This window comes from Bos javanicus, chromosome 26 (genome assembly GCF_032452875.1).
Source record: "Bos javanicus breed banteng chromosome 26, ARS-OSU_banteng_1.0, whole genome shotgun sequence".
NCBI lineage: Eukaryota > Metazoa > Chordata > Mammalia > Artiodactyla > Bovidae > Bos > Bos javanicus.
This window is the reverse complement of record NC_083893.1, coordinates 22,222,792-22,245,008: the sequence shown is the minus strand read 5'-3', so window position 1 is coordinate 22,245,008 and position 22,217 is coordinate 22,222,792. Positions and strand designations below refer to the sequence as shown.

The 22,217-nt window shown below is 46.3% G+C and overlaps 1 protein-coding gene across 2 annotated transcripts; it reads right to left on the bottom strand.

Annotated features, from left to right (window-relative positions):
• Positions 1–103: 103 nt before the first annotated feature.
• Positions 104–22,217, bottom strand: DPCD (deleted in primary ciliary dyskinesia homolog (mouse)). 2 transcript variants are annotated; one of them, XM_061403201.1, is made up of 6 exons: positions 22,098–22,217; positions 14,500–14,580; positions 8,675–8,799; positions 8,225–8,358; positions 961–1,063; positions 104–420 (listed from the first exon to the last, which is right to left on the bottom strand). In XM_061403201.1, the coding sequence occupies exons 1-6, from the start codon at positions 22,159–22,161 to the stop codon at positions 316–318; spliced, it is 612 nt and encodes a 203-aa protein (XP_061259185.1). In that variant the 5' UTR covers positions 22,162–22,217; the 3' UTR covers positions 104–315. The 2 variants fall into 2 exon arrangements, with proteins under 2 accessions (XP_061259185.1, XP_061259186.1); XM_061403202.1 differs by lacking the exon at positions 14,500–14,580 and having other exon boundaries at positions 22,098–22,179.

Sequence of the window (22,217 nt, the reverse complement as noted above, 5' to 3'; positions counted from 1 at the left end):
CCTTTACGTGGAAGGTTCTACACTGAAGGTCCAGAGGCTAGTGAAGAAGGAAATGTCCTCGCCAGCCCCTCCCTGGGGGCAGAAGCACCAGAGGACACGGGGGTAGCACACATAGTGACTCAGAATTGCTTTACTCAGGAGGGAAGACCACGACCTAGGGCTAGGAATGCCCTGAGGCCCAGTTCTTACAAAGCTTAGACAGCTCCTGGGAGGAGAGAGGCTGCCCCTGTGCCAGAAAGACCCAAGCCCAAAGTCTCACAGGCCTACAGCAAAAGCCTCACCCACCCAGTGTCAGAAGTCAGGCTCAGGCGTCAGCTACTGAGTCTTGCAGTCCCCATCACTGCTGTGGGCTGTCTTCACCTTCTTCAGTTCCTTCTGCAGCTCTGACTCAGCTACCAGGACCTCCTTTGGCTTCTGGTACTGAGGATGGAGCAAGGAGAAGACATGAATCAATCATATCACCCCTTTCAACACACAGCCTCCACCCAACAGACTCAGGGCCCCCTGCCCCATTTCTGGCCAAACCACAAGGCATGTGGGATCTTAGTTCCCCAACCCGGGATTGAATCCATGCCCCCTGCATAGGAAGGCAAAGTCTTAACCACTGGCCCACCAGGGAGATCCTCCTCCTGCTCCCTTTATTCAAAGACGAGGGAATTGAGGCCTACAAGGTTGAATGATTTGCTTAAGGTCACGTGGGGGTACAGGTAGGCTTTTGGACCTTCTAGAGCTCCAGTTCTGTGGATCTCACCCCTCCCCATCACCCTCTACCCAGTTCTAGCTGTGATTTTAAAATCAGTCTCCTGAGCCCTCGCCTGCTCATCCCATTCTGTTGGAGAGGCCTGTTCCCTAGCAAGCATACCCCAGGAGTCGTTGGGGCTGCAACTGAGTAACTGGGAAGTGGTCAAAAGAAGGAGCCTTTCCCTGACACAGTGGCCAAGAAGTCTGAACAAATCTTACAGAGATAATGAGAGTGGAGTTGGCGTGAGCAAAGCTCAGCAAGGATTCATCCAGAGGTAGCTGGTATCTTTCTAGGTCAGGAATGGAGAACTTCTTGTAGTACCTGTGGGGACACCAAGAGGCCGTGAGAACACCCAGCATGGGGACCCCCACAGATGGGCATCAGGCCCTTTAATGCCAAGCTTCTATACAGTCCTCCCCACCCCCCAGCCAAAGAGGAAGAAGGGAAGCCAGTTAGAAGGCCAGTATTTTAGAGCTTAGTGACCCTGGAAAGAAAAGAATGAAAGGCCTTTTGGCCAGTCATAATTCCTTGATTAGACCAGGGGTTAGAGTGACTCATATTTCAAGTTCATCAATCCCAGAGACATGTGGAAGAAGCCTCCCGGGAAACACAACTGGGCCAGGCAAGCGCTACCTCCTCAGCACCCCAAGAAAACAGCTATGTCTGCAAACAAGGACAGAATAAGGACACCTAAGGCTGTCTTCCAGAGCTGGGGACTGACAGTGGCACTTACATGGCACTTTACTGAGGCCCTCTGCTACCTCTCCCTCTTTTAGGGTTAGCCTGACTCCACTTATAGGCAAGAGAGGGAAGTTAATCCACAAGGAGAAATCTCCCTAAGAGAACAAGCCGTGTGACTCATCACAGAAGCCCGATCTCTGGGGTTCTGGCCTACTTTGCTGACCATAAGACCCTACTCCATTTTCACATATCACACATGGTCCCCCTCATCTGCAGGTGCCAGTCCAGAGATTAATGATCCCTTTCAGTTCAGTTCAGTACAGTCGCCCAGTCGTGTCCGACTCTTTGCAACCCCATGAACCACAGCACGCCAGGCCTCCCTGTCCATCACCAACTCCCACAGTCCACCCAAACCCATGTCCATTGAGTCAGTGATGCCATCCAGTCAGCTCATCCTCTTTTGTCCTCTTCTCCTCCTGCCCTCAATCTTTCCCAGCATCAGAGTCTTTTCCAATGAGTCAGCTCTTCACATCAGGTGGCCAAAGTATTGGAGTTTCAGCTTCAACATCAGTCCTTCCAATGAACACCCAGTACTGATCTCCTTTAGGATGGACTGGTTGGATCTCCTTGCAGTCCAAGGGACTCTCAAGAGTCTTCTCCAACACCACAGTTCAAAAGCATCAATTCTTCGGCGCTCAGCTTTCTTCACAGTCCAACTTTCACATCCATACATGACCACTGGAAAAACCATAGCCTTGACTAGATGGACCTCTGTTGACAAAGTAATGTCTCTGCTTTTTAATCTGCTGTCTAGGTTGGTCATAACTTTCTTCTAAGAAGTAAGCATCTTTTAATTTCATGGCTGCAGTCACCATCTGCAGTGATTTCGGAGCCCCCCAAAATAAAGTCAACCACTGTTTCCCCATTTATTTGCCATGAACGATCCCTTTAGTTGGGGCGGCGGGGGGGAAACCCTGGGACTCACCTGGCAGTTTAGTGGTTAAGACTTCGTGCCTCCAATACAGGGGGTGCAGGTTTGATCCCTGGTCAAGGAACTAAGATCCCACATGCGGAGCAGTGCACCCAAAATTAAACAAAAACGACGACCCAGATAGTAACATCCAACCCATAATGTCTGTAACCGGATTTTGCAGGAAATTTGACCTCCTTTACCAGAGAGGAAACTCGGGCTCAGAGAGGTGAATTATCTTGCCTGGTTTCACAGCCAGTTAGTAGGGTCAGATTAAAGTTCCCCAATCCTGGTCTGGAGCTTATTACATTGGAGCACTAAGAATGGCCTCCTCATCTCTGGCAACAGGACCGTCTGGCATTTTCCTTGGTGGAAGTGTCACCTAGGCTCTGGCTGGTGGCCTCCAGACCTGTCACCCAGGCATGGCATCAGTGCTGCCACGAGGCTGTGGCCTGCGCAGAGAACACTGCAGACAGGCACAAACACACGCAAGTGAGGGCCTGGAGAGGACTGGCTTTTAATACTTGAGAGGGGCCTGGTCCTATGGCAGCTCCCCCCAGTCCACTTCAAAAGCCCCGATGCCCTGGGTACTCAGAGTTGACATCAAGGCAGCATTTCTGCCCTGTTCTCCCTGCTGAAATCCCTTGTTCAGTGAGGACTCTCAGGGCCCCCTCTCCTCCCAGGTTCCTCACTCCCCGCCAAGGTGCTGGGACCCATGGCAGGAAAAGAATGTTTACTTAAAGGCTGACAGTTCAAAAGGAGTGGGGGTTGGGGGATCCTAATGGCACCACAAGTTTGCTTTATTTTCCAAAGCTCTGCCCCAGGGAAAGACGATCCATCTGCCTGCAGACCGGGGTGGAATGTCGGCCTCATCCTCCTCCTAGCCAGCCCAGGCTGAGGGCTCTTCCTGGGGCCCTTGGTCTGGCCAGCAAAGGTGGCAGACACTGATAATAGGGAGGGAGTCAAAGGTTAAACAGCGGAGATTAGATGAACACAAAGGCTTGTTAGGAAGTGTTAACATCTTCCCTGCAAATACACACAAGCAGAAGCGGGAGAGCAGCAGCCTGGCACACACGGCTCAACTGAACCCAGTGGGCCTGTGTAAGGCCTCGCTGTGCAGAACGTGGCACGTCCTCAATGCCTACCTGGCTGTGTGCTGGGGAGGGGGGACAGGGACACACCTGTGTCCCACGCTGTCAAGGCACATGCCCCAGGCAGGGGAGGTAGAGTCCAGGGCTTGGCCTCAACAGCAATGACAAGATAAAGGGAACTTGAGTTGCACGACTTGCCTCAGCGTCCCTGTGGTACTCCCATCACCTCTCACATGGCAGGGAGGTGGTGGCAGAGTAGGTCTGGGGGCTCACTGTTTTGAGTCTATTCTAATGGATTTAGTTTATTGGTTGAGGTTAAACCCATCTTTTCAGGGGCTCCTGATGGGCAGCCTTCAAGGGAGCATGAAGCATCTGCTTTCTCTCCTCAAGAAACAGCTCACACCCCCTTATCTCTATCCCTGCCTTGGGATTTGCCCTGAGAATACCACGGTTCACCTTCTCACCAGCACCTGGACTAGAGACGGACCCACTGTGCTTCCAGGCAAGTCCAAACGCCCAGCCTCTGGCAGCCCTAGGCAGGCAGCAAACATTTCTTAGGCATCAACTCTGTCCCAGAGCTGTGACCTGGGGCTTTAAGGATGAAGAAGAAACAAGGCCATATCGCTGCCTGAAATCTTATTTCTGCTGAAAGCTAGGCCTTTATAGTGGGGTAGTCCCTGGGCTTTTAGCTGATGTGCAACAACCCCCATTCTCACCTGCCTTCACTATCCTCAGTCTCAGCCACACAGTGAGAGGTGACATTTATGAATTCTAAATCCGTGCCGGGCACTGTTCACACACTGACTCCTGAAAACAGCGCTCTCAGGTTGGCTGCTTCTGTCATCCTCTTTTATAGAAGAGGAGACTGAGGCACAGGCAAGTCAGGTATCTTGTCCACGTCATAAAACTGGTAAAGGGAGATGCCCTTATTACAGTGATAATCCCCTCAATCTCCTGACTCCTCTACCGCTCTCCATTCTCACCTCAAAGGATCAGACCATCTAGGTTCCAAGGATGGGGCAGAGATGGGGGGTGGTCTCCCCCAGGATTCAACCACTATGCAGGTCTCCTGAGCACTCCCTCTAACACAGAGTGGCCTTCCTTTCTGAATGTAAAAGCGTGCAAAGATGTATGTGGAAGTAAGGGCTCTCAGGAGGACCCCTGGCCCTGCCCTGTGACTCTGGGCAGGCCACTTAACTCCAGGATCTGTTTCTTCCTCCAGATTCCTTTCTCAAAATAGCTGCCCCAGATGAACTTTTAAGTCACTGGGAACAGAACAGGCTAACCTGGTACCTGTCTCCAAGCTGTGCAAAAAGACAGCTCCTTCACTCTTTCAGAGATGACCTACAGCACTGCATCACTCTCTTTCTCTGCTATATTCCCTTCCCCATTCCCAGTCCTTTCCCAGCTTGTTCTCCCTTCGCATTGAACTGAGAAAGGGCACAAGAGAGCAGGCCTAGAGAGAGCGGCTCTGAAGGAAGCTGATAGTAGAAGCAGGACGGCTGTGGAGTCACATGGGCTGGGCCCACAGACCTCCCGTGGGTGCTCTGCACACAGGCTTGGCCAGAGTGGTCGAGGGAAGCCTGTAGTCAGTCTGTCCCTTAGACGATCAGTAGGCCCATCTTCCTTCTTGCTTAAACATCAACACTCCGGACAAACTGGTCACCTCTACCTATAATGCACATTCACATATTTCAGGCTCTCAGAAGTCCTACCAAAGAGAAACCCATTTAATTCAGTTTCCTAACCTTATTTGACCACAGAATCCTTTTTTCTAGAGATGCCTATTAACACTCCCACAGAGTTAGTATTACCAATGTCAAATCAGCCAAACTCTCTTTAGGCTCCAATTTCCTCAGGCCGGCCACAGGGCTGAGTACAATATACAATTTTCTAATTCCCCAAACAATCTATGATGTACGCAGGAGTATTCTCCTGTGATAGATGAGGAAACCTTGCCCAAAAATGCCACAATTAATATGTAGCAGAGGCCAGATTCAAGCTGACATCCTCCTACTCCACGCCCAGCTCCTTCCACTCAGAGCTGCCAGCTTCTAAGGCTGAGGCTCAGAACCTTCTCTCTGCACAAGCATTCCTAACAGATGATGGGAACAGATGACGCCACAATCAGATCCCAGAAAAGCAGCTTCTTCCTTCCCTGGTTCATCTCTTGCTATTACCTGAGGCCAAGGACATAATTCACTGGAATCAATTCTATCAAGAAAAGTGGCAAACCCAGTTTTTCAGGGACTCTGGCTTTTATTGATGACCATATTCCAGAATATTAGAATCAGGGCAGACATGGAACCTTCAGGTGAAGGACATCAAATCAGAAAAGCCACAGTGTGGTGGAAACTGCAGAGGCCTGGGCATGAAAACCGTCACTATCCCCTCCAGTAAGTCAAGTGCATCATGCTGACTTTATAGATGCTCTCACGGAATCGTTCATATACAGCACGAGAATTATACATACCCTGTCCACCACTGGGTGGTATGATGATCAGAAAATAGTTTTACAGTACCTTGAAAAAGTTAAACTCTGCTCAAAGGAATAGCCACTGAGTTGTGTATAGTTAGAGGAAGTAAAGGTACACGACGTGTTACTACTCCAAGTAGAAAATGAACATGCCACTAGGCTCAGGAGGAGCCGGTTGAGGGCTTAGCAGCCTCTCCCGCCTTCCTCCCAGCAGAGGGTCCCGAGGCTGTGCTGCGCCAGGCTGGGCCGCACTGACCCTGAGATCTCAGTGCAGGCCCTGAAGTGAGCACTCACATACTCTCCCCTCGGTGGGAATCCGATCCTGGTCCTGCTCCTTCTGGAGGCACGACTCCCATCCCACCTGGCCTCACCGGGCAGTTCAGCAGCATCTCCCCTTGCCCGGGGCGCTGGAGTGGAGCGCCTGGCCAACAGTGCCACCTATGGTTGGATATGCGCAGGAGATGGGACCCAGAGGACCGGCCTGCAGATGAATTTTCTGGTGAGCTAGCTAGCCTCTCTTCTCTCGCTCCTTGGTAATCACATTTTTGCTTGATATCTATATTCGACAGTGACCTCTGGGGGACAAAAGGGAGGCAGCAGCCAGCTCCACAAACTGCTGGGCTGCAGATTCAAGCGCTATCAGAAGCACTTTTGTTCCTAGTTTGGGCCCAGGGCCTCTGACGCCAGGGAATGCTTGCTGAAGCATGGAGTTTGTTTTCCTAAAGGCAATTTCTCTGTTGTCTGAAATTGCTAAATTCTACTTTAGGCACTGACTCCTGTTAATGATGAGAACAATAACGGGAATAAACTGCCTTTTATCTGAGGGCTATAAAGTGCTTTACAAACGCAAACCCTTATTATTATGACTTTATATTTATAGACAAGTCTCACTTTAGGGGCTGCTGGCTGCATGTACAGCAATAATCCTGAAATTAATTCATTCATCTCCACCCCTTCCCCACCCCTTAACCCTGCCAAAGTGACAGGATGTGGGGGTCAGAGAGGAGGGTGAACCCAGGGTTGCACCAGGGGAGCCTGGGAGCCACACTGCTTCCCTGTGGCATCATGGACCTGAGAGAGATGGTGGGAGGCTGGCACCACACCGCCTGAGAAGATGGACCAATACTGGGTCCTCCTTACTCTAGGTAAACTGGAGGGGACATCTCTGGCCTAAGCTGAGCACCCCATGAGACATGCTGGGTAGCTTCACCGTCTGTGGACTAGTAACTCATAAAACCTCCCATCTCAATGCCCTAAATCTATTTCATGGGAGTTGATCCTACACTGCAATCCCTCTGATTCAGTTCACAACCAAGTCATTACGGGGCTCTTCTCTTCTGTGGTCAGTCAGAGTTCCAGAAACCCAAATGAGATCAGTGCATTTACAAGATAATCAGCCAAGAAGCAGTCCCGCCAGGATCAGATCTCCACCTCGGTCACCTTCTGTCCCCTCAACCCAACTGAGCGACTGAACTGAACTGAACTGAGCAGGCCATGAGAAGAGGAGGAAAAGGGATGTGAGCACACTCTTTGAAACATCATGCAAGAGACTTCCAAGAAGCACTCACCCCCTGTCCCTCTAGGGACACCCCTACCCCCAGGGGGGTTGGATCAAGTTTGCTGCTCCCAGACACCTCTGTAACTGCCACCTCAGACAGGTGTGCCTTCCAGGCTCTGGCTCCCTGCCAGCTCCAAGCTCATCATGGACTGGAGCCAGCCAGAGGTCAAGGCATAGTAACCTTACAGCAGAACCACCTAAGATCGCAAGTCAGTGGCTGGGTGATTTCCTCATCCCCTCATTCATCCAACAAATGTTTACTGAGCTCCAGCATATGCCAAGTACTGGACCAGACACTCATTGTTCAAATTTCCCTGCCCTGATGGAGCTGAGTACAATATTCAAGCTGGTTCTGATTACAGTATTCAAGGGCCGAAGAGAGAAAGCCCTTCAGCTTTTAGTACCTACTCTGCTGCTGCTGCTGCTAAGTCGCATCAGTCATGTCCGACTCTGTGCGACCCCATAGAAGGCAGCCCAACAGGCTCCTCTGTCCCTGGGATTCTCCAGGCAAGAACACTGGAGTGGGTTGCCATTTCCTTCTCCAATGCTCTAGGGCTGTAGTAAAGCCCTTCTGCCCCTCTCAGCGCTGGAAGAGGAGGCTGCTCTACCCTCTGAGGTGGGGAACTGTCTGAGTCCTAACCCTAGGTCAAACCCCACCCCCACCTTGCTCATACACAAGTAGGCAGGTGCCTACCATGCCACTTACTTTTTGTTGGTTGTTCTGACGACAACACAGCGCTCCTTCTGGTCCACACAGACATTGTAAACATCCTTAGGGTACGGGAGGTTTCGAATTCGCCACTGGAAACTCATCTTGGTGTCTTTGCGCACAAATATGGGCTGCAGAAGGCAAATCCAATTCAAGGACTATTCTTGGAGAAGGGTGGGAAGGGATGGCTCCCCTCCACAAAGCTCTACCCGGGGACAAAATGGGAGATCCTTAGCTCTCCTCTGATGCTTCCACTGCTGTGACCTACGAAGCCTGGAGCCCCTGCTCTGGGATGACTAAGCCAGAACCCTTTGGGTATCCATTCAAGGGAACTGCGTCCAGGTGGGCACACTGAAGATGAGGAGGTGAACAAGACATGGTGGCTGCCCTTGAGGGCTAGCAGCCCACTCCCCCAGCCTCCCCAAGACACCTGACAGACAGACATACATTGGCATTGCTTTCCGTGATGAGTTCAGGCCCCAGGCTCCCTGCTCCTGGGAGTGCTGGCTCTCCCACCTCAATCTGCCACTGGCCCAAGGCTCCCAGGGCACTCTTCACACGCCACTTCCTCACTGAGGAGAGAAGGAAGCAGTGGGATTACGGGGAGGAAAGGTGTTCTGCTCTCTTCTGCTGAATCGTTGACATCACTTTAGGTACAGGAACAGGATAAAAGTGGGAGCGACAGGCCTTCATGGACTAACTTTATCCATCTGAGCAGGGACCTCACAACCCCTGAAATCTCAGGAGAGCATTTTCAATATTAGACATTTTGTAAAGAACAGATCAGGGAGCCCAGACAAAAAGAATTAAAGCTATGAAAGGCGCCAAGTGAAGTCAGAAACCCCCAGGTATGACTTCAAGCACAGGGATGATGTGAAGGTTGGGAAAAGGGTGGCTACTAGTAACAGGGAAAATATGGATCCCAAGAAGCCTGAGTTGATGTGCATTCTTCCTTCTAAAAATAGGCAAAGGAAGAATGAGTTAAGAGTGTGAAAGCTGATAAGCAGATTTGTCTCATGACTCAGAAGTCCAAATTGAGAAGTTTACTCATTTCAGGTGTACCTGGCTTAAAATAACACCCCCACAGTTGTATTTACAGGAAACGTGAGGCACACACCATATTTTAAGTGTATTATTTATAAAAGATCTAACATAAATTTCTTATAGAGTGGAATCATCCTTTTATAATGCAAATAATCATTTCTATTTTACAGCCCAGATGTTTGCATAAGAATTTTTTTTTCCGGTAAGGCCCACACTTTTATGGAAATTTTAAGTGAAAAGTCTAGTGCAGTAGACACTGAGAGCCCCACTGGGATGCTCAGGGACCCCACCCAGCCCTGTCACGGCCGACTGCTGTCAGCAGCCCGTGGCCACAAGGGGCTTTCCCAAGCGCGAGCGCTCGGCTCCTTCCCTCCCTGAGGCAATGGGGGTCTCCCAGGTGGCGGCTCAGGCGCTGCTCCAGGCCAGCAGCCTTCCTGGAGTGGCCGTGAGGAGCTAAACAACTCAGAAAGCACCCGGTGTCCTGTGGTGGTTGCTCCTTTTCTGGGCTGGGGGGTGAGTGTGATTCTCAGGATGGGTTTCTTCTGAGTAGCTGCGCCAAACCCCAAACACCCTCCCTGCTCTAAGTAAGGCACACAAGCTGAACACAAAAGTATGCTGTAAAATGAGGATTTTCCCTTGAATATGTGCTTTTATAAGGTCTGTTGAATTCTGCAATGGGATTTTATTACGTCTCAGGGCCAGAAACTCTCCCTAGAAACACATTTCCAAGTTTATAATGAAAATTAATAAGGAAGAGTAAAACTTGGAAATATGCTTTATAGGCAACTTTTTTTTTTTTTTCTCACAAATACTTCTCTCTTAAGTGACTGGACTGTGACTAGAAGTACATCCAAATCTATTCTCGTAATACCTTGCTTAACTAGGAAGCCAGTCTTCTGGGTTGCAGCCTTCACAGCTACAAATTCAGAAACTACAAACGCCTCTAAGCTGCGACTTACTGTGACAGACCCGTGTATCTCACTCTACTGTAGAAAAGATCACTCCCAGATTCTTACTCAGACACGTGTAAAATGCGATGTGTAGAATAAGGCAGGACATTATTTTTTCCCAGGCATACTGACAACAGCACGATGGGGTAGCTCACACTGAGTGCAGGGTCAGAACTCAAAAGCGTGTGGGACCATTTGGTGTGAGGGCAAACAAGCATCCTTAGACCCTGATGGGATCCCGAGGTGAGAACAGTCAAAACAGAGCTTAAAGGTGGAGGTTCTTTTAGAAAGCGTCCAGTCCAATGCTTGTATCTTTCAAATGAGAAATAGCATTCTTCCCTGCCTGCTCTCCTTCAACCCCTGCTACCTCTCTCCAAGGAAGAGTATAAAGAATTACCAAGGCTCAGAAAGAGACACTCACTTGCAAAATCCACAGGTAAAATTCACGTCTCCTAACTCCAAGACCAGAATCTGAATCACTAGTAAATGGCTAACTTGTATTCTATAAATATTTATCTGTGCTAAGTCTCTTCAGTCGTGTCCAACTCTTTGCGACCCTGTAGCCAGCCAGGCTCCTCCATCCATGGGGATTCTACAGGTAAGAATACCGGAGTGGGTTGCAATGTCCTCCTCAAAAATATTCAATAGCATATATAATATTTTTAGTTTTTTTTTTTTTAAGCTCTATTTCTTTTTAAGATTTTCGCATTTAAAAGAAAAGCTTCAATTATTTGAAAATTTAATTTCTGAAAAACACTTAATTATTTGAGGCTGGACAAGTGAGGTGTCCGGTGATCACGGGCCTTGTTAAATCATGTGTCCTGAAGCACAGTGCCAGTGTGGCCAGGAAAGCCAATTCTGATCTACTCTTTTCTACTCTTATCTATGGAATAATTGGGTTTGGAACAGAAATGTTGCCCAAAAGGACCCTAAGGAGATGGAAAGTTAGCTACTGGTTTCCTTACTGCTGGCCTTAAAAGCCACTCAGGTCACAGAAACTTGGACCCTTGGCTGTTTCACCATTTTTAACACCTTGGGGTTAAATTCTTTGTTAGAATATGAAGAAGGTCTCTGTATTCATTCCCCTGTGAGATAAGAGCCAATAAATGATTTTGGTGAAGTCCTTATTATTTCTCCCATGGATGTGGGCATGGATGCACACATGCAAATACACGCTTTGTCTTGTCTTTCTTGTCCTGTCTTTGTTCCTGAACTCAAGGACAGCTCCTGCGGCAACAGAAGACTGTTTCCACCTGCTGTCACTCTGATTTGATTATATGTTAAACCCAAACTGGTGTGCGCAAGGCAGCTCCCCGGGACGCTGTCATATCTTCCTGGCTGAGCCAGGGCCAGTCCTTGGAAAGGAGACTTTCAATGACCCTGTAAAGGGTCTGATGGGGAATATATGATGGAGGCAGCGCCTGGGGCCTTTTTCCTAAGTCAGCAGGAAGCAGGCTGATGTCCCTGACTGCTGAAAGGAGGCCCCATCTTTCAGGTGGGCTGGAAAGTACAGGTCCTAAAGGCCTCCTTCCCCAGAGCTCCCAGCCCTGGCCCACTTCCAGTGTGGGTAATTACATTCCCCTTTCCTAAATACTCCCTGCAGCTTAAACTGGATGCAGGATTCTTCTTTTCTGCCCTAAAACACTGCAACATTGCTATGTGGCTATTAAACAGCTGCCACGTCCCATCCCTGAGGAGGCTGAAGGGAATCGAGTGGGTCATTTATAAAGCCGGTGAAGTGCTTGGGGATGAAAGTGCTCAATATCCTCCAAATGCAGCCTGGGGTGGTTAGGCTGGCGGTCAAATACCACAGCAGATTAAGCCGGTAATCCGAATGTAATCGCTGGGGGATGGCCTGCCCTTCAGCCTCGGCCCCCCTGGACATGCTGTGTTCTTCTAGGGCTGGTTTGATGTTCCGATCATTGTTATGGGGCCCTTCAGTTTTTTTTCTCTATGAATACACATACAGCATTCATTGTGGGGGGTGGGGATGAATAGCATTGAGCGGGCAGGAAAAAAAATATGACACTACTATGGTTATTAACACCGACTGGAAGGGCTCTGACCCAGACAGATGCACTATTGGTAATTCTCTCTATAAATTACTTTCTGGGTTTTTCAGACAGAAAACCAGTTTGACCAATTATCCAATTTGTATAATTAGCTGGAAAAAAATAAAAAATGGAAACCATTCCCATTTACACCACAAAAACCCTGTCCATATTTTGCTTCAACGAATGCACAAGTGAAAGTCAGTTCAGGCCCTGGGATTATTTATACTTAAAAATTAAAAACAAACAGTATTTTGCAAGCTGGCAGGCATGGGGTGGGGTGGTTGGAGATGAATAAGAAAAGGGTCAGCTGTTCAAAGGGCCCAGTGGTTTGAGTGGAGTGTTCCCCTCTGTCCTGCTCCCACCAGTCTCTACTTGGGCCATTCTGAGGAGAACAAAATTTAGTTAAAAAAACAAAACAGGATTAAATATTCTCAACTCCCAACAGTATGTTGTTGTGGATTAAAAGCACGGGCTCTTCATCACACAGACCTAGGCTTAAACCCAAGCCCTGTAACTAACCAGCTATGTGCTTCTGAGCAAGGTGCTTAAGCTCCTGAAACTTGCAGTTTTCCTGACTGTAAAATTAATGCAGCAGCACCTACCTACCACGCTGAGCTGTGACGGGGCTGGTTGGTGTAAAGCACTTGGCATGGCGCCCAATAAAAGGTACAGTATTACTATCCTTAGGTAGACTTTTTCAAACAACATTCTCCTATGAACCTCCATTTCTGCTTTTAAGAAAAAGGAGTTGGGAGGCCCCTGTCTAGTCTTGACCTGCCACGAGGGAAAGTGACAGGTTCACATGGGATGTTACCAATGAAGTAACCTGGGATTGTTCTTCATTTCAAGTTTGTGTCCAAGCACAACTAAGAGGCCTTTGGGTTTACTTGTTTGTTTTTATAGCCACAGCAGCAATAGCTGTATTATTCGCTCTGTGAGAAGAAGAGAGTGCCACTGGGGGCTCAGCGAGAGGAGCTGTGGCAAGTCCTTGGCCTGGTGATGGTGCTGGTCAGCCCACGTGACCTCTGCTTTCATAAGCTCACCCCATTAGGCATTCCAAGGCTGTCACCCCCTGAGAGTGCTATAAATTACCATGCATTGTGAGGATATTACTACTGTATTGGTTTCCACCAAATCAGTGTCATATGCTAAACACATCAAGATTTTTTAATAGCACCATATTAAACCAATTGGGACTGGAACCCAAGCAGCTCATAATAAGGAAGGATCAACACTTCACTTTGCGGCTGAGCATGCGCAGGACACACATTTTAAGACTGGAGATGAAGAGAATGCAAACCCATGTGATCCATGTTGTCAGTTCTAGACATTTACGAGCTGTCAGAAAAAGGGAAAAAGAAATTCCCTCAACAGTACTACCTGTCCATCAGGCCCAGGAAGAAATTAAAGTCAAGAATAATGACAAGAAAATAACCCAGCCCATGATTCCATCATTGGTCTTAGCATTTCAGGTGAAACTTAATAAAAAGAGACCAACTCCCACTGCTGACAGCCTCAGGCCCTGGGTCAAAGAACCAGCCACCTAGCTTCGGGAAGTCAGTTCATGCTGATATGCATACCTGAGAACAGAGAATGAGCAAATCAAATAATTTCCAGAAATCTGAGCTGGAGCCTCTATTCATGAGCTTATTCTTAGACAAAAAGGGAAAAGGGCTGCAGGAATGAAAGTGATGATGCCGCAAAATCACCATTTCTCCTTCCTCCTCCCTTTGATTCAGACGTTCTCCAAGACAAGGGGTATATTTAACAGAGCTGCCTCTGAGGCAAGGTCAGAAGCTGCTGCCTCTGATTCTTGCTTGTTCCTGATGTGGTTTCAGAAAACAAAACAAAAATTAAGCCAAAAAAGTGCAGGGAAAGCTGCCTTCACCATGACTTAGCCCACAAGGCTTACTTTCAATTCTACCTTCTCTGTGAAGATTTTCCCAGTGGTTTCTCCCCCAATCACACCTTAGAAGAGTTAACTCTCTCATTTGCCTGGGGGTGGAGTGAGGTTCACTGGCCAAGTGGACACCCATTGCATCTCTGGTGTCCGGCCCTGACCTCGGGTTATTCTCAGGAACAATTCTGCCTCAAGGGCCTCAGTCTCGCGGAGCTCCCACATGTACTGCTGAGCTTCTCCTTGAAGCCTCAGCTAGGCCTGTTTACCTGTGCTCAGGTCACCCCAAGTGTTCCTAAGGGCCCACCGGGGGCCCCTGTCACTTACCAAGTAGTTCGTTTGTCTTCTCATCATACTCTTCGGCCATTTCCTTCCCATTGGGGAACAAATAGTGCACCTTTCTTCTCCCTGGGCACAAAGCAAAAGAGGGTCTTACCCCTGGCCTCCCCTTGCCGTGGGCCTTCAGATCCAGAGATCTGCCTGGGAAACACTAACAGCCATGGGCATATTAAAAATCTTCCCAGAGCCTCCCACGAACTCCTTGACAACCATCACCCACCATTACTTTAAGCCAAGTCCTGGGACTCTTTTGCTTTCCCTGAACATGTCTTTGTTCTGCTGATTATTCTACGAGCAATAGCTCTAAAAAAGTGTTAGTTGCTTAGTCATGTCTGATTCTTTGTGATCCCATGGACTTGAATTCTCCAGGCAAGAATACTGGAGTGGGTAGACATTCCCTTCTCCAGGGGACCGTCCTGACCCAGGGATTGAACCTGGGTCTCCAGCGTTGCAGGCAGATTCTTTACTGTCTGAGCCACTCTTCCCAACTGTTGAACTCCTTGCCCTTCAAAATTCAACTGAAATGTCACTTCTACTGGGAAGTCTTCCTAAAACTATCATTCCTAGCCACTTCGGCAAAATTCATCACTTATTTCTTTGTGCCTTCCTGGTGCTTTATTCATGTCCACAGTGGAGCGTTTATCTCATAGTATGATACTTTTAAAAGTATCTGTTTCAAGAATGATATCATATTTACCTTTCTCTCCCCAGTTCCTAAAACCAAGCCTATGTGCTCAGATTACTGAACTGGGTTTCCCAACCAGCAACTCCCTCCAGCTGTGCCCCTCACTCTGCCTTCTTCTGCACATCTCTATGCCATTCCTATCACACAGCACCTGAAATGAGTGCCCACGTATTCTCCCTATGGCATTTTCCTTGGTTATGGTTTTACATTTGTGTGAATTCTGGATGATTAGTGCCTGTCTCTTTACTAAGATAAGAAGGATTTTATCCCCTCTATCTATGGTTTCCCAAACACTAAGCATAGTACTTGGCATATTTTAAGAGCTCAGCTAAATATTGATTGAAAGAATGAAAGAACATCACTTCATCTTTCATTGAAAGAAGAGAAGAAATGGATAAAGAAGATGTGGAATATTAATCATAAAAAGTAATGAAATTGGGTCATTTGTAGTGGCCTAGACAGACCTAGAGTATGTCATACAGAGTGCAATCAGAATTAAGAAAAAATAAATACCGCATATTAACACATATATGTGGAATCTGAAAAAACTGATATAGACAGTCTTATTTACAAAGCAGAAATAGAGACAGAGACAGAGAACAAACATATGGATACCAAGGGGAAGTGGGGATGAGATGAACTAGGAGATCGGAATTGACATATATAAATTATTGATACTATGTATAAAATAGATAACTAATGAAATCTATTGTATAGCACAGAGAACTCTACTCAGTGCTTTGTGGTGACCTAAATGGGAAGGAAATCCAAAACAGTGGAGATATAGGTAGCTGATCCATTTTGCTGTACAGCAGAAACTAATACAACAATGTAAAGCAACTATACGCCAATAAAAATTTAAAAGAAAACAAATGTTAAAACAATTTCATACTAAAACAAAAGTAACGTATGTTCAAAGGGAAAAAAAGGAAAGAATTCAAGGGCATCTCCGAGACCAACTCTTCCATCTCAGTAGTATAATCCTAAGCATCTTCTTAAAAGTGGCTAGATAATTTCCCATTTTTACAGACAGGTAAACAGACAGGTAGGCTCCTTAGTGAGACAGTACCAATGCCCAGCAATCAGGTACCCAGCGTTTCCCTGATGAATAGAGCCCCAAGGCCCTTAATCAGCTGAAGGAGCCACTAGCCAACACTTGCAACTGCATCCAATCTACCAAGCCTTTTGCTGTCCACTCACTCCCCGAGACCTTGTTCTTCGCGTCATTCCGAATTTGTACTCTGGGGACACTCACCCCCAAATTTGCAGGGCCTCTCCATAGGCCCCTAGGTTACACCACCCTTAATCATTTGTTTGGCTCACAGAGCTGGCAGAGGCTGTCCTGTCAGGAGGCGGGTACAAGGGGCTGCCTGTAGTAGCTGAGGGTGTCGGGCCTGACCCTCTTCTTCCCTGGAGTCTGGTCGTCAGTGCAGCAGGACACAGTGCTTACTATGGGCCAGGCGCTTTACATACTTGATTGCATTTAATTCTCACAATAATCCTCTGTGCCTCCAGTACTTGTCTTTCACAAATAAAGAAAATTGAGGCTTAAAGATCATGTAACTGGTTCAAGGTCATAAAAGCTAGGAAATGATAGCCTGGGCTTAAACTCACTTGAGGCCAAAGTTGAGGCTCTAATAACCATACTAGGGTATCTGTATGGCTTTAAGGTTATAAGGATGAACAGTATTCTAAGGGTTTATTGCTCATATTTCTAGTGAATTACATGTTTAGGCCTTAGCCTATTTTATTTCAGTATTCATCTTTTTCTTACTAATCTGATTGAGCTTTGTATACAGTAAGCACATGCCACACATGTTGCAAATAGTCTGTTTTAATTGCCTTTTTGTTTAAAGTAGATTTTCTCAAACAAATGTTTACTTTTTATATAGTCAATTATTTTTTCCTTTGTGGTTATTATCCAGAAGTTGTGCTTAGAATATCCTCCCTTACCCAAGATCATAATATTCATCTATACTTCATTCTAATACATATTTAGGGCTTCCCTCATAGCTCAGTCAGTTTTAAATGTACTCATGTATGTGAATATAAAAAAATTTAAGTATATTACTATGATATTTTGGTGAAAGAAAAAATGTATGTGTGTGAGCTTGTATGCATGGAAAAAATATGGATGTTTCTGTATGAAAATGTCAATTGTTATTATCGCCACATGGGAGGATTATGGATGACTTGTTTATTTATTTTTCATATTTCCACAATGAAAATAAATTATTTATGAAAGATACCACATAGCTCACAAAGAGTCAGTTTCTCTAGACCAATGATTGTCAAACTTTCTGAATGGGACCTAGAGTAAGAAATAAGATATAGATCACAATCCAGTATATATGTAATCGATCATATGTGTATTTGTGTGTGTCTATACGTATGTGTCTGTGTGTTGTATGTATCATATCAAGTCTCATAAAACACTGACCTCACATACAATGTACTCTTTACTTTTTTCTGGTTTTAATTTTTCTAAAAAACTTGTTAACATACTGATGTCCCCCTCCTGCAAATAATGGGATTACCAGGAATAGCAATCATCGAACAAACCAACAATTTGCAACAGAAAAAATAATGATTTATGAAAAAGTGTACTGGGTTCTCATTATCAAGAGAAGTGATTCTTGGTGGGCAGACAGCCACATTCTCTGCCCACTCACATACACATCAGGAGGGCAGATCTCCAGGAGTGGTTTAACAAGGCATAGTCACACATTAGGGTTTTTTGTTTCCTTTTTTAGGTTTTGATTAGGGAGAGAAAAAACTAACACTGTTGTTTTGTGATATCACTAACAAAAAAACTTACCAAAATCCTGGTTGATGAAGTATTTGTTTGAACACTTCCAAAGGAAGTGAAAGGCGGGGACTAGAATAGATACTTGCACATCTGTGTTCACGGCAGTAGTTATTTACGGTTTAAAAAAAAAAGCAGAAGTAACCCACTTCCTTGAGTAATAAGAATAAAAACAAAAATAAGAACAAAAACAAAAACCGAAATAAATAAAAACAAAAAGACCCAATTAAAATTAAAAGCTTTTGCACAGAAAAGGAAACCATAAACAAGATGAAAAGACAACCCTCAGAATGGGTGAAAATATTAACATTAGCAAATGAAGTGACTGACAAAATAACTCCAAAATATATAAGCAACTCATGCAGCTCAACAGCAAAAAAAACAACCCAATCAAAAAATGGACAGAAGCCCTGAATAGATATTTATCCAAAGAAGGCACATAGATGGCCAACAAACACACTCAACATAACTATGAGAGAAATGCAAATCAAAGCTACAATAAGATATCACCTCACACCAGTCATAATGGCCATCATCAAACAATAAATGCTGGAGAGGGTGTAGAGAAAAGGGAACCCTCATGCACTGTTGGTGGCTCAGAGGATTAAGTGACTGCCTGCAAGCCGGGAGACCAGAGTTCAATTCCTGAGTCAGGAAGATCCCCCGGAGAAGGAAATGGCAACCCACTCCAGTATTCTTGCCTGGAGAATCCCATGGACGGAGGAGCCTGGTAGGTTACAGTCCACGGGGTCACAGAGAGTCGCACACGACTGAGCGACTTCACTTTCACTTTTCACTTCATGCACTGTTGGCGGGAATGTAAACTGATACAGTCACTAAGGAGAACGGTATGGAGGTTCCTTAAAAAACTAAAAACAGAGCTGCGATATGACCCAGCAATCCCATTACTAGGCACACACCCGGAAAAAACTGTAATTCAAAAAGACACATGTACTCCAATGTTCATTGCAGCACTGTTTACAATAGCCAGTACATGGAAGCAACCTAAATGTCCATCAACAGAGGAATGGATAAAGATACGGCACAGGGGCGTCATTGGTGGTCCAGTGATTAAGAATCTGCCTGCCAATGCAGGGGACACGAGTTCGATCCCTGATCTGGGAAGATTCCACACTGTCGCAAAGCGACTAAGCTCGTGTGCTGCAACTAATGAAGCCTGAGGGCGCTAGAGCCTGTGCTCCACAACAGAATCTAGGCACGAGAAGCCTGTGCACCGCAACTAGAGAGTTGCCCACAATCGTCTAACTATCAACAGAGAAATCTCACGTGCGGCAGCAAAGACCCAGCACAGTCCAAAATAAATAGTTTCAAAAAAAAATTTTTTTTTTTAAAACAGATATGGAACATATATACATTGGAATATTAACCACAAAAAGGAACACAATTGGGTCATTTACAGAGACATGGATGGAGCTAGAGACTGTCATACAGAGTGAAGTTAGAAAGAAAAAAATATGTATATTAATGCATATATGTGGAATATCGAAAAATGGTATAGATGATCTTATTTGCAAAGCAGGGCTTCCCATGTGAATCAGTGGTAAAGAATCCACCTGCTAACATAGAAGACACCAGTTCAATCCTTGGGTTTGGAAGATCCCTGGGAGGAGAAAATGGCAACCCACTCCAGCATTCTGGCCTGAAAAATTCCATGAACAGAGGAGCTTGGTGGGCTATAGTCCATGGGGTTGCAAAGAGTTGGACACAACTGAGCCACTAAGCATACACACATGCTTTTGCAAAGCAGAACTAGAGACACAGACGTAGGGAACAAATGTACGGATATCAAGGGGGGACTGGGGAGGAATTGGGAGGTTAGAATTGACATGTATATAATACTATGCAAAAATAGATAACTAATGAAAACCTACTGTATAGCACAGGGAACTCTACAGAATGCTGTGTGGTGACCTAAATGGGAAGGAAATCCAAAAGCGAGGGAGTACATGAATAGCTGATTTCACTTTGCTGTACAGCAGATACAAATACAACATTGTTAAGCAACTATACTCTAATAAAAATTCATAAAATTAATTTTTTAAGAAGTGGAAGCAACTCAAGTGTCCACTGACACACCAGTGGATAAACAAAATGTGGTATATTCATACATACAATGGAAGAATGTTATTCAGCTTTAAAAAGGGAGGAAATCAAAATTTCCTCATGCAACAAATGACATTTCCTCATTTCCACATGCAACAACATGGATGAGTTTTGAAGACATTATGCTAAGTGAAATAAGCCCGTCACAAAACAACGAATATCGTATACTCCACTTATATGAGGTCCGTGCTGTAACCAAACTCATGAAGATAGAAAGTAGAATGGCGATTGCCAAGGGCCGAAGATAAGGAGACTGAGGAGTAGTGTTTAATGGATACAGAGTTTCAGCTGAGGAGTTAGTAGCTAATGGGTATGGAGTTGCAGCTGAAAATGAACCTTCTGGAGATGGACAGTGGCAATGGGGGCACAACCATGTGAATATACTTAATGCCATAAAACTACACTTAAAAAAGGCTAAAATGGTGACTATATGTTATGTACTTCTTCCAATAAAAACAAATCTCACCGTCCTATGAGATAATGTTCAAAATCTTTAGTTTGGCAAAGGAGATCTATCACAACTCCAACTTCTCTGCAATTTCTTTTCATGTTCTACCATTTCCCCTTAACACTCCTCGAGAAAAGGGACCTTTTATTCACTCTTGCATCCTAGCACCCAGGACCTGACAGAGTGTAGGTAGATATCAGGACTGACTGGGTAAAGGCTTGAGCCTCACTAAATGTTTTGTTATGCCCCTAGGAATCATCCACACACTTTAACACCTCTGTGTCTTCACATGTGAGTTACTCTTGGTGGAATAACTATCCCCTCTTCTCCACTTAGCAAACACCTATCTATCCTTTAGGGCCCATGAACATCACCTGTTCTGTCAGATCTTCCTGAAAGAACCATTTCCACCTCTGTGCTCTCATGGCATTCTATAGAAAAGTCCAACTTCTACTTAACACATACTCTCTCATTTATTTACCTTTTTTTTCTTGACCACTATGGGAACTCCTGAAACATGTCTTTTTCTATCTGCTCTAGCACACAACTTAACACACAGTAAAAGCATCCCTAAATGCTGCCTGAATAAAGGAGCAAATGACCAGCTGATTTCACTTTCCAAGCTTTCTTGACTGGCCTCTACCTGTGGATTTCAGTCCCTGCCAGTTTCCTGAAAGCTACAAGGAATTCAGACCGAATTCATTCTGGCTGCCAAGTGGGTCCAGGAAGGGACCGTCAAGCACTGGCCAATCCTAGGGTGTTAGAAAGTCAGAATTCCATACCCCTGTGTCTACCTCTTCCAGAACCAGCAGGAATGGGGGAAGTGGCGGGGGAGGGGGTGGGGTGGGGCGGGAAGCGTTGCTTTGTCTCCTTTAAAGACCCAAGGAACATGTAGAAGTTCACTTACAAACATAACATTACAAGTGCAAAGGACCTCAGAGATAACAGAGATAATCAATTCACCTCATTTTACAGATGAGGAAAGTGAGGTTCAAATATAAGAGGCCGACTGGGGAGCCCACGCTAAATTAAAGGCAAAGTCCTAACTACAGCGCAGGTGTCCTGCGTCTCTTATGACACATCTCCAGACTGGGGTTCATGGGATCCCAGGTCAAGATCCACTTTTACCACTGACTGGGGGAGCTGCAGCCGACCTAAAATCCTGGATTTCAGTCTCCTCTTCTGTAAAACAGAGTGGAAAACAGCCTCTCGGGACTGCGGTGAAGAGCAAATGACATAGTGAACATGAAAAGAATTATTTATTAGTAACAGAACGCAGAGAGGAGCGAGGTAGTGTGGAGGAAACTAGGGGTGTTCAGAGAAGGGTGTTCCAGTCGCCTCATCTATATGAGCCTCGGTTTCTTCATCTGCAAATGCAGAACTTGCCCTGGCAGGAGGCTGCGACCTTCCAGCCTTACCCTCCGGGCTGGGCCCGTCCCGGGGGCGCCAGCGCGGAGGGCTGGACCCTGGTGGAAAGGAACAAGGTGCTCGCGGATGGGGGGGGGGGGGGGGGCTCGAGTTACCGTCTTGCAGCAGCGCCGTCTTCTCTGCCGCCCGCAGACTGTCCAGCCAGCCGGTCACCGCCATCTTCCCTCCAACGAGCCGCGTGCCTGGCCACTGCCATGGCAACCGTTCCGCCTAGG